The sequence below is a fragment of the Engystomops pustulosus genome, chromosome 5 (genome assembly GCF_040894005.1).
Source record: "Engystomops pustulosus chromosome 5, aEngPut4.maternal, whole genome shotgun sequence".
NCBI lineage: Eukaryota > Metazoa > Chordata > Amphibia > Anura > Leptodactylidae > Engystomops > Engystomops pustulosus.
In genome coordinates, this window is record NC_092415.1 from 167,780,437 (window position 1) to 167,796,173 (window position 15,737).

The following is a 15,737-nucleotide window of genomic DNA, read 5'->3' on the forward strand; positions in this document are numbered from 1 at the left end:
TGATATTGGGCATGGATTAGAAATTTAGGATAATTAATGAATTCAGTTAAATTGTAACAGAAATGTTGCAGATAGAGTATAATGTTTAAAGGTCAATTATTGTGGCTAAAGTCCACATCATACTCTGTATATACTGTTTTCTTATAATCTTACATAAAAGAAGTCAGGACTCTATTTCTACAAGGGTTCCTATAAGTTCCCCCAAACCTTCCAGGCTTGACTTACCTCACCTGAGCTTGACTGTAACTCCTCTCAGCCTGTAATGGAAATGACAAGAGCTTCTCTTTGCTAAGTGCTTACATTCTTGTCTCCCCTAAGTTATATAACAGTAAACTTTATAAGCCCTAGTTCCGGCTATGTGACATTTGGTTGCCAAATGAATAGGGTTTTGTCTATGAATTAGATCGTAAAATCCTCCATAGCACAGACAGATAGGCTCACTGGCTATAAAATGTCACGTGGGGCTATTAAAGTAAGTTTTATGGTTTTGGGGAGTAGACGTCCAACATTATATACCACATATCATATAATCTCACTCATGCTGGACATCACTTGGCTTCTAGCAGGACACATTAGGGTGCAGGCTACACCTAGTTCATGGCAGATTTCCCCAGCTCTGAACATCACATCCTGGTATCTTCTAATGTAACAATTTAAGGTGAGTTTTACATAAACTTTTGATATGTAAAATTCTTCTATGTTAAGCCATGATTATATTGTGTGTGTGTGTAACTTAAATCGTGTCTCCAACCATGATCAACCATGTTATACTCCAAACTATTATCCACACTTAATATTTCTTATTCATGTTATATTGACCAGTTAATTTTAAGGAGAAAAAAAAACACTATTAAAACATCTGATTAGATTCTGAGTTTTTATAAATAATCCAAAAGTCTCTAAAGACCATTTAAAGCGTCAGGGAGCTGCCATTCACTACTCAGGTACTATCTGTCACTGTACAAGGCTGGTACTTACCTTATAATAAACACTATTCACTTCACCCAATTCCTTATCTGTCCTAAAGCAAAAGTGGCCAATATCAAAGGAAGCAGAGAGAGAAAGTGAAATTCCCCCCTGAAGATATATGTGATGTTTCTGGGGAAGAATCTGGATAGGCCCCAGCTGTGTGTTTACTTCACATACTTACTTTAGTGTCCATAGTGTCTTCACACTGCTCTGTCACCAGCCCAGAAGGAAGTTTAGCAGAGGATTTAACATTACACTTTGAGACGCAGAGATGAAAACTTTGCCTTTATTTAGTAGATCCACAAGGAAATGTGTTTGGGATGTGAAATCCAGATGCACACAACCCCCAAATCCATCTCCAGCCTGCAGGTAACCTGTTCACTTGTTGGTAGATCAGTTGTGATGGGAACCGATGGTTTGTATCTTATTTCTTTTGGGGTGATCCCTGGGCTAAAGTTCAAACAAGTCATAAAGTTTTATGGCTGACACTAGGAACATTTGGTCACTGCTTTCCTTCCGTTTTGTTATTGTTTTCTGGTTTTCTTGAACATCTACATTAGCATAAAATATGACCCCAATATAAGTGACAAAAAGAGGATTTCTCTGGGGGTTTCTTTTATTTTTAAAGGCAAAAGAACACAAACTTTTGATACATTAGATTAATTATTGAGTAGGGAAAATAAGGATTTAGGGAAGTGTAAAGATGCATCTATCTTTTTATCTATTCTCTAATGCTTCTATCTGTCTACTGTTCGAAAGCAAAACAATAGGAATGTGTATTTTTTCTCTTTATTTCTTCTTCTTTTTGCCTTTATGCAGTCTATTTATTGATTGTGTGTTTTGTAAATGTTTAGTTTCATATAATTTATTTATCTATTTATCTATCAACTGTCTTCTATCTATTTATACATACATTTATCCTTCCATCAGTCCACCTGAAATCTATCATATATGTAGCAAACAGCATGCCCATCTACAAGTGGGTATGTACTTTCTACTTATGCTTTATCTATGATTTCATCTATTTTTATCATTATGACCCATCATCCGTATCTATCTATCTATCTATCTATCTATCTATCTATCTATCTATCTATCTATCTATCTATCTATCTATCTATCTATCTATCTCCCATCCACCCATGTATTCAGTTTACCCATGTTATCTTTTTTACCATTCTATTTACTAATATAAAATGTTCTTTTGACATTTCACCGAATAAGGTGTGGTCTTTTATTTTGTAGAAGCTGCAAATCGTACTACACTCTTTTAACTAATTTTACAATGATTGCATAAAACGTTCATAGTATCTGCATGAATGTCATTTAATCATTCTACAATTAGTTTACAATAAACATTTAGTCTTGATTGATGGCCAATTTGCGATGCATTCAGTTACATTATACAATATTTTAACATTTTTTATTACCGTACACCTTCTTTATCTATTCCCAATGTTTGGGGGTTTTGGCATATTAACCAGCGATGTAAAAACAAAGATAATGCAAAAATATGGTGAGCTATCAAGTACCTTCCCAGGCTGGGGTCAACAACTGGAGCTACTTTATACACATAAAGGTAGATAAATCATTGGTGTCATCTATCTATCTATCTATCTATCTATCTATCTATCTATCTATCTATCTATCTATCTATCTATCTATCTATCTATCTGTCTATCTATCTATCCATTCAACCATATATATATATATATATATATATATATATATATATATATATATATATATATTTATATATGAGACCTATATTGCAGTAGAGTTGAGTGAGTTTTATGATTGTTTTCTCTTACTGCAGGTGATATTTTAGTAACAGTACAAGTTTTGTTCTTCCTCTTATGATTGTAATGATACATATTTTTATTCTAAAATTTCCAATTAAATTCCCCACTATAATTTTCCACTATAATTTGCTTAGGTATAACTTTTCAACAATTTCTTCCATTGAAAATAATATTTACTCAACGTTGCTGTTCAAACAATTGCAATTCTGTGGAGCAGCCCTCGCTTAAGGTGAAGACTGTCAGAGCTTAACAAATCACAGCTCCCTCAGTTCACTGCCAGGTTAAGTAAATGCAGAGAAAGATAAATCTGCAAAGCTTAGTATCACCAGCAGAGCTCGCTTCAGACCAAGTTCACCGACAACACTATGCTAGGCAAGCTTTTTTTTCCCATTCTCCTTCATACTTTTTTCTTATAAGAACTCTAAGAGAGAGAAAGAGAACATAAAGTAATCAGCAATGAAACCTTAATTTGCAAGCAGGATCAGCAATCACTTGAAGAATTGTAATAGAATTCATGGGCAGTTCCATTATCATTGGATTTTGATGGCTTTCTATACGTTATAAGTACTTAAACATTGATCTTGAAAGTGTTAAATATATTACAAAAAAATATTATTTGGGCGTATTTGTATAGGAAAAAGTATGTTTCTGTGTGTGGTGTTTGTGTATATGGATGCATGATCCCATGAGCCTGTGCATACATGCTGTACAGGGAGGGAGAATCATAGGTCAAAAAGTTGGAGGTCAAAAGTTGAGGCTTTGGACTGCTCTAAGTCATCATCCATCCAGACAAAGTTGGATGTCAATGTTATATAGTGGACATTCTGCCCATCAGCACAAAAGATAAAAAGTGTTTTGAGTTCCCCGAGCATCATAGACTGGACTCCTGTTGAACCCTAGCGCCTAAATGACCCTAATTACCAATGCAAGGATAGAAAAATGATTCCTTTCAGCGGTACGAGCTGTATTTCATCTAGAACCATCCACATTATAGTCTCAATGAAGATGTTCCATATGGAGCAGGTATAACAAACAAAGTGGAAATGGTGGAAACTTGCTGTATTCAGTAAAATAAAGTCAAATTTTTAATTTCAAGAAAAAAAGTAAAATGATCTCCAAACATTTAAAAATTAATATGATTATTGAACTTATTAAGAAACCAAAATATAATAGTAGTTTTATATATGGCCAATAAAGGTTGGCCATATATACTACTACTGCTAATATTGCTAATTATTATTATTATTATTATTATTATTATTATTATTATTATTATTGTTATTGTTGATACATTAATACAAAATGTATGAGTTTATCTCAAAAGCATGCTATATGGAAGACTAGGCTTTTTTTAAATATACCTGTACAATACATTAATTTAATATAATAATGATGATGATGATAATAATATTAATAATAATAATAATAATACATTATTCTATAATATACAAAATCTGCTATATTTTTTTGAAAGCTGATATGTCGGAATATTTCATATATTTTATCTATTATCTTTCTACTCTACTGTGTGTGCGTTTTTCAAAAGTTGCTATTAGATTTTTCATGGAATAGCATAATAATAATAATAATAATAATAATAATAATAATAATAATAATAATAAAAAGTATTTTCCATTTGAGTTCTGAGGGAAGTGTAAAAATGCTTGATAGAAATGTATACTTGAACTTAAGGATGTAATAAATGTTCAGATTAGAATCACACTCGCCTCTTGTATAATACAATCAAGTTTTTGTTGGTATTGTAAAAGAAATAAATCACGATTTTTAGTGAAATACTTTAATTTATTTATTTTTTTTATTTTTTTATACATTTATCTGGGAGATTATTTCTACCTTCTAAAGATACTTCCCTATGTGCAGTATCGGAAGATTTCTTATTTCCTGGCTGTTTTTGTATAGTTGATGTGAGGTTGTTACCAACTTCCTGACCAATCATTAATCACAATTTAAATGTTTCCAGATTTGGTAAATTAGGACAGGATTTTCCTTTTCCGTCATGATTGCTTATTGGTTATAGTTAATTTCTCCTATGTTTCTCCGAGATTAAGGAACAAGCACAGGTTTAGTCAATATAGCAAATAATAACATAAGCAAAAAAACTTTGACAAACCCTGGTGGTGATGTGGCCCCTACCCAAAGCCTCCTTCCCTGAGGTCAGGGGGGGCTTCCTCAGAACCCCAATCAACAAGAGTGATGCATTTCATAACCTCTGTAATGTGTACTTTTCCCTAATTTATTCTTCATTTTCTGTCACAAGAAGTGACCTGCTAGAAACTCCCTGCTGTCTTAAAGACACTTGCTGGACCTTTTAGAAAAGCTAAGTCCAAGGCCGAGGTGAACCTCAGGTCAGTGAGTCTAACAAATATGAAAATGTCGCCTGGTGAACTGCAAGGCTCCTTATTTAACAAAGACTGTCAATGGGGAAGATTAATACCAAACCAAATGCGCTCAGTGTCACTTCTCGGTCACTCTGAAACCAACACCCAACAGAAGAAAGGGACAAACATTATATCGAAAGAAACACAACAAAAATAACTGAAAAAATCCAATAAAAAAAAAAAAAAAAATATATATATATATATATATATATATATATATATATATATATATATATATATATATATATATTTTTTATTTACACAACATTGATCAGAGGAAAATAAATAATAATATAAACATTTATCTCCACTCATGATGAAGTCTTGTTGGTAATAGTAGCGATTATTGCTACTATTATTAGTAGTAATTGATGGAAATATCGACAACAGCGATGTTGTGCCTTCTAGCAGAAGAAGACCCCAGTGTTGTGAGCAGAGCAGATCTGCTTGTTTATGGCAGGGTGAGATAACCATAAATCTTGCAGGAAAATGTTTAAATGTCTTCTAGTGAGATAACGCCTGGTGGTCTTGGCTCAATTCTTAATGATAACAAAACCTCAAAGACAACTAACAGGCCTTTGGAAATTTACATAGCCACTTGCAAGCATTTTGCACCCACATTAAAGGAGAATTTATCTGTACAATGTTTTCGATATGTACCAACTACAGAGAGAAAAATCTGGCGCTGCAGTCACTCCCATGATCGTCACAATCTTGTCCAGGACAAACAGATCAATGATCTGGATAGTACAGGTCATAGTAACATCATTCTACATTGATTTATATGTAAACATATTTATATGGAAACACTTTTGGTGAAAATGTTAATTAATAAACAAAAAAAAAAATCAAAATTCAACAAATTGTACTCAGTAGTTTATTACTAATCGATTGATAGAAGAAAGAAAGAACATATAGAGATAAATAGATATTTAGAAAAAAAATGTGTTCAATTCATTTTTAATAATTAATGTTGTATTGTGCCTCGACACAGATCTCACATACATGTTTTATTTTCTGTGTGTTAGACCAGTGTATGCCGAAAATGAACGATTTCTACAAGTCTGCTCCCTGTCCCTCTGCAGAATGCAAATGAATGAAAGTTCACCATCTGCTGTGTTTATGCTTCATATAACAAGGTAAATGCCTCTTTTTTTTCTGTTTTCTGAAAGACAAAATGCACTGTATAGCTGTGATATAAATACATATATACATTATCCATACAATTATGTAAACGTTTGGAAAATAGCCATGTATTACAGGTAAATATACATGATCGATCTATGTCTGTATGTATCTATTATCCATCTAGGAAGGGTCTGCTACATAATTTGTGGTCATACAACTACACTTCACTGACTCCTAGTCCCTTTACCATAACCCATACGAGTATACTGTCAGACCTATTAATAATTCAGTATTTATAATGCACTGATGTCCACAACCTGGTCCTATAGAATATCCCTATATACTGACTCCCAGATTCTCTCTTTAGCAACATGTGGAAGGCATCTGCCATACTCGTCTTCTTTAGGGATAAATCCAGATATAACACTTTCATGGCTCAGACAAGACTAATGTTCTCAGGTTAGGAGGTGCTATTTTAGATAAAACATGTATTTCTATTTACCAGTATGTATCCGAATGCAGGATTCATCCTTACACAATAAATATGGTTTAGATCCCCTGTGTTAGATCCTCTGCCTGCAGTTGCCCCCTGGGTTATCAGAACAGTATATATTGTACTGCCTCTGCTACATGTAATGTCTGATACAGTGCAGGGTGAACTATGTTGTGTATTTCACATGGATTTTGTATATTACCTCTGTATATTCGCTTAATAAATAGGTGACATAAAATACATAAAGGCCAGTTATAAGGCATTGAAAAAAATAATAATAAAAATAAATTTGCTATTGAGGCTTGACTCTTCCCTGCTTTACTAGTAGTAATCTATAGTGATGGTTATATAGACCCAATATATTCTTCCATACACAGCAATAACTTGATATAGTTGATGTTTAGACATAGCTTAGGTTATATACTTATAAAAAAAAAATACCATACATGACATTAATATCTATATAGCTACATAATAACAAGTCCTATCGACCACAGAGTGCAGCAGTTCTGTATGTGTTCTAGTATTAACAGCAGAGGCTCCAAGTATTACATTAGTATCACAGTACTACAAATATAACCTTACATACAGTATTATAATGTACAACAGCTTTCTATACTGGAGTCATAGGAGGGGGCTTCTAATATGACTGCATTATGTGTTGTGGTGTCATAGTATGAAGATTATTACTGATAGGTGACCACACGTACAACTTGCAGTAATCACTAATATTAGTGCATATGTTCCTCCTAGTATAGTCTGAGGAATAGTAGTTACATACATAGGATTACATACAGCATTATAATGAAGAAGCCTTCTGTAGGATACAATCATACTTAGTAGTGGAATCATAGAAGAGCATATTGCATGATATGTTGTGATGTTGTGGTCTCATAGTATGTAGATTAGTCCTGATAGGTGACCACACAGGATCAGTCCTTATACAACCTCCAGGATCAGTACTAATATTACCACATTATATATTGTACTGTGAAGATTAGTCCCATAGAACATACATTAAAAAAGCCTCCTCCAGTATCAGTCATAGTATGTTATAGTATGTAGGTTAGTCACATATAGCATACAGTATAGGAGCCTCCTCCAACATCAGTCCTTATATTACTACATTATGTGTTGTGATATGGTATGTAGATTAGTCACATATAACATATAGTATAGGAGCCTCCTCCAGAATCAGTCCTTATATTACTACATTATATGTTGTGTTATAGTATGTTAATTAGTTACATATAACATATAGTATAGGAGCCTCCTCCAGAATCAGTCCTTATATTACTACATTGTATGTTGTGTTATAGTATGTACATTAGTCACATATAACATACGGTATAGGAGCCTCCTCCAGGATCAGTCCTTATATAACTACATCATATGTTGTGTTATAGTATGTAGATTAGTCACATATGACATACGTCCTTATATAACTACATTATATGTTGTGTTATAGTATGTAGATTAGTCACATATAACATACAGTATAGGAGCCTCCTCTAGGATCAGTCCTTATATTACTACATTATATATTGTGTTATAGTATGTAGAGTAGTCATATAGAACATACAGAACAGACAGTACAGGAGCATATTCCAGGATCAGTCCTAATATTAGTGCATTTGTCCCTGTGACGATTAGTTGTTAGATACATAGGATTACATACAGCAGAGCAGAGCAGCCTCCTCCAGGACAGCAGCATAGCCATCATGACTACTCTGAGTGCATGTGTTGCTATGACTCTGGCTTGTAGTGTAACATGAGTGTGATTAGTATTGATCCCTGGTGTTGTCCTCTGGATCTGTGGCAGGGATTTTAGTCTGATGATGTTCCAGCTGCAGTGAAGTCTATAAGGGGTGACTTGCAGAGCATTTATCATCCTGGTGTTTCCTTATCCGGGGTGCAGAGCATTGCACCCATTGGCTGGCCTGGTCACATGGGTGTGTAACTTTGCACACTTGACAGGGAGTAGGAGGGTTTTGTGCAGAACAGAAAAACGACAACGCGAGAAAAATTAGTATTTTTTTGTTGCACTTGCACAAATTAATGGCCATGAGTTCGTTTTTGATAAACTCCAACTACATCGAGCCGAAATTCCCACCCTGCGAGGAGTATGCCCAAAACAACTACTTGCACAACCAGTCTCCTGAATACTACGAGCGGCCGAGGGAGCCGGGCTTCGAGGCTGCCCCTGAGACTATCTACCAAGGTCCGAGCAGCTACCCTGAATCCAACTATGGATACAGCCACCTCTCCGCCAGCCATGAGGAGGGGATCCCTGCCAAAAGCCACTCTCAGCCTCCACAACTTCTCCAAAGCCACGTCCTCAGGCAGCCTCCAGCACCTCCACAGCACTGTGAGCCTCTAGGAGTGTCCAGTGACAGCCTCCATCCAGACAAGAGTGCTGCAGCTGCCCTCAAATGCAGCAAGGAGCCAGTGGTCTACCCCTGGATGAAGAAGATACACGTCAACACAGGTAAGTGGCAATGTGTCATTGGCATGGGGACACCATCCCTTTTGGATGCTCACTAGATGGAGGGGATCTATTTGGGAGGTAATTCCAGATGTAATTGATTTTGGCCCATAAGGCACAATATATTGTCAGTAACCTGGGATTTGTTGTCCTTTTCCCTACCTGGACAGTCATTATCTAATGATTATGTCCCCTTGCTTTTCTCTTCTATCTGCTCAGTTAACCCAAATTACACTGGCGGGGAACCCAAAAGGTCTCGAACTGCCTACACCAGACAGCAAGTCCTAGAGCTGGAGAAGGAGTTTCACTTTAATCGTTACCTTACTAGACGCCGGAGGATAGAGATTGCCCATACCTTGTGCCTATCTGAACGTCAGGTCAAGATCTGGTTCCAAAACAGGAGGATGAAGTGGAAGAAAGATCACAAATTGCCCAACACTAAGATGCGATCTGCAAACCCACCAGCCTCAAGCCAACAGTCCAAAGTACAGGGCCACCAGCAGCACACAGAGGGGTCCAGCACCCCATTATTATAAGGAATTGCATTGATCCAATTGCTGGGAATCATTTGGACCAAATGACTATGGAAGGAAAAAAAAAGCTCCTTGATATTGTTGGATACAAAGTCCTTCAGGACAATTGTTCCTATAACCAAGGAAAATCGATGGAGACTTTTTTTCTTGTCTTATTTATGTACTTGACTGTATACGTATAAAAAAAACTAAGGGTGTATATGTGTATATGAATATTTACTTCTAGATCAGTGTAGAAAAAAAATATTTTGTATACAAGCCACATACATCACAGATGCATTTATGTGATTGTATGTGATAAAGGTATGGACTGAGATATGACACATATACATATAGCTGTGAGTATTTAAGAAACGAAAACAAAGCAAACATTTTTAAGGATTTATTTAATGGCTTCTTGAAGAAGAAATGACTGGTTTTGTAAATAGTAGCATTTCTGTAGACACAAAGTAACTGTTCCCTTGCTTAGGTCAATGTATGTGTGACACTTCCCCTGTATGTAGAAGGCCTTTGATGGAATACATTGTAGACACAGTGGTGGTACATGTTGTGGTCTTTGTGCTGTAATATTGTGGTGCTAAGAGCCAAGAAAATTCTGTCAACAATTAAAGATTTAAAAAACAGACGTTTCTAAACCTGTTTAGTATTGAACCTATGGGTGATGCATGCTGGATCAGCAATCCTAAAAGAGTCAACAGCTGGTGATATAAGGGAAATGCTTGTAATGTAACAGAGAAGGTTGTATAGTAGAAGAATAGCTTGGGTCACTATGCATCTATGAATGTGGAGTTCCATGTATGTACGTATGTATGTATGTGTGCATGTGTCTATAAACGTAGCAAATGGAGGCATTTTTTCCTTTTTTTTTTTCATCCTAGACAACGTAATTTCATATTTCATATAATGTAGGGACAATCTGAAAAAAAAAAAAAAAAAGTCAGAGATTGCTTTATGTCTTTATGTGGAAATACTGAACAAACTAATATTGTTTATATATATATATATATATATATATATATATATATATATATATATATATATATATATATATATATATATATATATATTACTGTACAATGCAAATCTTAGGCACTCACATGGTAAGACCCCAAAATTATATCAATTGCATGCCAGCTAAACCTTTATTTCTGCATTAATTACTACTAGTAATAATAATATTATTATAATTTTCCCCAAATGAATATAACTTTTTGATGAATACTATAAAATGCTGACTTTATAATGACCTTATTTGTACCTCACCAGACTTCCCTAAAGGATTACATGTTGGAAAAGTAAATCCAAGCAGAAGCCATGGCATTTCTATGGAAAATGGAGCCATTTCTGATGGATGGAAATTTTATCAACGTATTAAACATATTCCTTATGAGATTGGAGGCTGGATAGATCCGCACAGTTTCATCCCTATGAGGTACCTATGTGTAGGATGTTCTGTATAGGGATTTTTATACATTGTACACTTAAATAGTGCGTGCTATTATTATTGCTGTGATATATATATATATATATATATATATATATATATATATATATATATATATAATTATTTTTTCATCCCTAGCCTTTTAACCCTTCCATTTATTGTTTGTTCTTTGGCCTGTCACATAGTCTGCCCTTTGCTAAGGCAACCAGGGTTCACTCAGAGGACACGGTTTCTGTCTATTGAGTTTTTTTTTTTTTTTTTGAAAGATGCAAGCTGACCCTCAAACCCTTGACCTTTAGTGTAGAGTGGAGTTCCCTGTAAAATGAACCATCCCTTTTTTACCCTTTTTTTTCTCCAAACCGGGCAAATGTTATATTCTTAACACTAGTAATATTGTTTGCAGATATTGGCTACATCACATATTTGCAGGCAGGAATATTAGCCAGGTTCCTTGAAGTAATAGGGCTATCTTCCCAGATCACTGGTTTGCCTCTGGTGCATCCAGATGCTAATTGATCTAAATTCCTAAGATTTGACATCTTGCTTTTGAAATAGTTTGTAAGATAAGTTGAAATGAACGATGTTGTATTGGTATTGTGTTTAGAAATAAGATAGCAGAGCAGACAAAGGCTGTATGTAGCTCTAGGGGAGAGTTTTATTGCCCTGGCTCTCTCATTGGCTTTCTTTCAGCTGAATGGCACACATTGGGACAGGGCTTCACTCACTATTATTAATGTGCTAAAATAAAAGGTGCTGGATACAATGGAATATGGCAGCCAGGTGCTATCCCAGAGCATTGCTTATGCCAAGATAGAAAACATGTGGATTTATTCAACTGGAGTGACTTACAGGCCTTGAGGACAAAATATAGAATATTTGCTTTATACTGAGTGGTGTATTTATAATATCCCGGGCTCCTCCTTCCCTTTATCATATCCCTTTGTCTTTGTTCTCTCTCCTTCTTTCCTCCCTAATTTTTTTTTCTCCCTCTTTTCTTTTCTTTAATTTTTTATTCCCTCCCTTTATCTTCCATTATAGGCCTGGCTTGCTGTCTATCTATCTATCTATCTATCTATCTATCTATCTATCTATCTATCTATCTATCTATCTATCTATCTATCTATCTATCTATCTATCTATCTGTCTGTCTATCTGGTCGGCCTTAATATCTCCTCTTTCTTTATTCTATAATTAGGGCTCCTTCCCATCTCTATATACATCCCTCTCATATGTTCATCCCTTTTTTTTGTTTTCTATTATTTCCTGTATCTTATTCACTCTTTTTTTTCTCTTCATTACAAACCTATCTATTTCCTTCACTATTTTATTTTCTTCTCTTGTTCTCTATTTTTCTCTCTATTTTTCTCCCTACCCAGGTCTCCTAATGTTCTCAAATCTATCTATCTATCTATCTATCTATCTATCTATCTATCTATCTATCTATCTATCTATATAATCTACATATTAATATCATGTATCTATGCATGCTTGTATTACATGTATATCTAGTTATAGAGTATTTTTTCTTCTATATCAATCTTATTATGAAAGGATTATTTAATTAGTATCTATCTATCCATCCATCTATCTACCTATCTATCTATCTATCTATCTATCTATCCCTACCTATCATCTAGATATTAATATAATGTATCTATGTATGTTTACATTACATGTATATCTAGCTATAGAGTGTTTTTCTCATATATCTATCGATCTATCTGTCATCTATCTTTCTGTCTGTCTATTATCTAGTTATTATTTAGCTACAGAGTTTTTATCTATCTATCTATCTATCTATCTATCTATCTATCTATCTATCTATCTATCTATCTATCTATCTATCTGTCTTCTGTTTAGATTCATTTTTATGGCTCCCTATCATCTTTTTTTTTACATATCTCCATTTCTTCTCCATTCTCTAAATTTCAATCCTATATTTTCCCCCACCCTCTCTATCCAAGTCTCCTTCACTTTTTTTCTCTCATGTTGAAATGGGTTACATCCACCTCTCTCCATTCCAGGACTTATACAATATTTTCTCTTTTTATACCTCCCTTCTTTTACATAGCTTCTTCCAATGAATTTTCCAGTATGTTCCCTTCTGTTAGTGCATGTGTATCCCTGGATGTCTTCTTTCAGTTTCTCTTAGTACATGGCAGTAACCCATGTAAGTAAATCCTGTCCTGTCCCCGCCCTGCCTCTCCACACAGATCTTTTCATAACTGGATCACTTGAGCACAAGTATGTAAATATTGCCAGCAACTCGCCCCACACATACAGTTTACTACACATAAAGCCATTGCTCTCACATTACACTTCACATGTAGCTTCTCCATTCTGGGGATATCTGATAGAAATTCCCAGCAATCAACAACAAGGACTCAAATAGTCAACTACTCATTGATCTTCAAGGGAAAGTACACTCAGATGAGTTGAGGCTGCCTCCACCTTCTAGAAGGAGCTACAGTGTGTAATTACATGGACTCTCCGATAACCCATTGGTGAGGCTATGACTTTGCTCTTTGTTTTCGTCTTCAGATAAGATCTTAAGTTAAAGTCTTATAATTGTGTCAGCAGGACTCATCTGTTGGTGTAAATGTGGAGACAATCTGGGTGCTAATCTAAAATTTGCTTTTGGATTAAGAAGGGAAAGTGTTGTGAATTGTGTGTGTAATGACTAATTACATGGAAACTAGTGCTGGGTTGCAAATAATACAGACTTATACCTGTGGTCTTGTTCTGAGACTACAGGTCCCAGCAAGCCCGATCATACTGCAGCCTGCTAGGATCTGTATTCCAGCAACAGATGATGGACTAACAGGCTGCAACAGTGCAAAGGAGGGTGACAATTGTCAGTATATTGTGAGCATATTGTGGACTTTTGCTGTGCATTCACAATAGTTCACACGACCGTTCAAGGTGTCCGTTGCAAAGTTCCGTTATTTTTAACAGCAGACATAAAGAATGCTAAAATTCACACTCCATTTCTTTCAACTAAAAAAATGTAAAAACTGACATTTACTATCCGTCCCCATTGACTTCAATGTAAAAATGATTTAATGTTATTGTCAATTTGGCACCATCCATTGTGAATCAGGTTTTATTTATACTGCAAGCTCCGTCATTTTTTCTGTGACAAAAAAACGGAAGAGTAACGGATCACTATACAACTGGTGATAACGGATGCTAAATTGACATTGATTTAAATGGGATTTAAAACGGATCCGTTCAATTTCCGTGTTTTACTTTTATGGTATTATGGTAAAGCGGAAACTAGACATGGGAATCCCCACAGTAGTGTGAACAGTAAGCACAACGGAAGATAAGCTAAGGGATAGTACAGAAGGCTTCCGAGTGCTTTCCAATGCTAGGAAATGGGAAAAGTACTTCATCTTTTGCCTTCAACTAGTGACTGCAATAAAAAAAAAAACTCTGTACAAGTACCCAAATCTGCGTAGCAAAGAATGAATGGGAGTAAATAACAGAATTATTTTACATATGGGAGTAAAAATACTTCATAGGAGTTGATGTTGGAGTCCACATTTTTTGGTAGCATATTGTAAGAATATGTTCTCTTCATTATCACACAGCACTGTATATAAGTGTCATTACTAGAGGTTTACACAAGTAGAAGGCCACCCTAGCACTGAATTAGCGACTCTCACAATCCATCTTCATGTCTCATTAATCTGAACATTTTATGTATGAAATTAAGGCATTATGGTAGCAGAAAGCCATAGGGAGAGAATAATGGCAGTGTCATTGCAATTAAATGGGTTTTATGGCAGATATGGCTCTGAATGCTAAAAGAAGTGCACACCTCCAGTGACATGATTGACAGCTGTCAATGTCATTTCATCTGTTTCCTTGAAGGGAAAAAGGTGTTTGCGACACAATGCGGCATTATCTGGATGGAAATATGTTCGTTTGTTAAAGGAAATTCATTAATATATAGTGTCACCAATAGATAAAAGTGTAGGAAGCAAGACTTTGACTTGTGAAGAGGGGTGTTTATTGAGACTTCAACTGTATTTTGGGTTGATTCCTTTAGTTTTCTACCATTTTTAAACATATTTTTACTACTTGTGCCATACAGCGTGATATCTTTATACCTTGTTCCATATACATAGGAATGAGAGGAAAGTATATAGATCAATAGGTACATCATTATTGGAAAAAAGGAATAAACACAGATATACATGCATGTTGTATCTGTACTAAGATCAATAAGTTTCAATAAGTTTTTAAGAGAATTTATATATTTAAATAATAGACAAACAGATATGATAATAGATAAATACATATAGATTATAGATAGATGACACAGCTATAGGGAAACTTAGAAAAAGTGAGCTAGAGCTAGATAGGGGAACAGAAATATGAATAGGTGAGATGGATGAGAGATGGACAGATGCCTGTGTCTGTGTGAGAGAGAATGAGAGTGAGATCGGGATATGAGATAGGAGTGAACTATGAAATTA

At 35.0% G+C, this 15,737-nt stretch overlaps 2 protein-coding genes across 4 annotated transcripts in view; both read left to right on the forward strand.

Moving 5' to 3' along the window:
- HOXA3 (homeobox A3) overlaps positions 1–15,737 on the forward strand; it is a 40,463-nt gene that overhangs the window by 8,642 nt on the left and 16,084 nt on the right. The window contains exons 1-3 of one of the 3 annotated variants that reach the window (XM_072153727.1): positions 540–658; positions 6,199–6,309; positions 11,076–11,241. The gene's annotated coding sequence lies outside the window, so the exon portion shown is untranslated. Of the gene's footprint in view, positions 1–539; positions 659–6,198; positions 6,310–11,075; positions 11,242–13,545; positions 13,758–15,737 lie in introns of those variants that run through there. The other 2 variants (XM_072153724.1, XM_072153729.1) reach the window with 2 other exon arrangements.
- On the forward strand, positions 8,677–10,432 carry HOXA4 (homeobox A4). Its single transcript, XM_072153731.1, has 2 exons — positions 8,677–9,279; positions 9,496–10,432. The coding sequence occupies exons 1-2, from the start codon at positions 8,850–8,852 to the stop codon at positions 9,810–9,812; spliced, it is 747 nt and encodes a 248-aa protein (XP_072009832.1). The 5' UTR covers positions 8,677–8,849; the 3' UTR covers positions 9,813–10,432.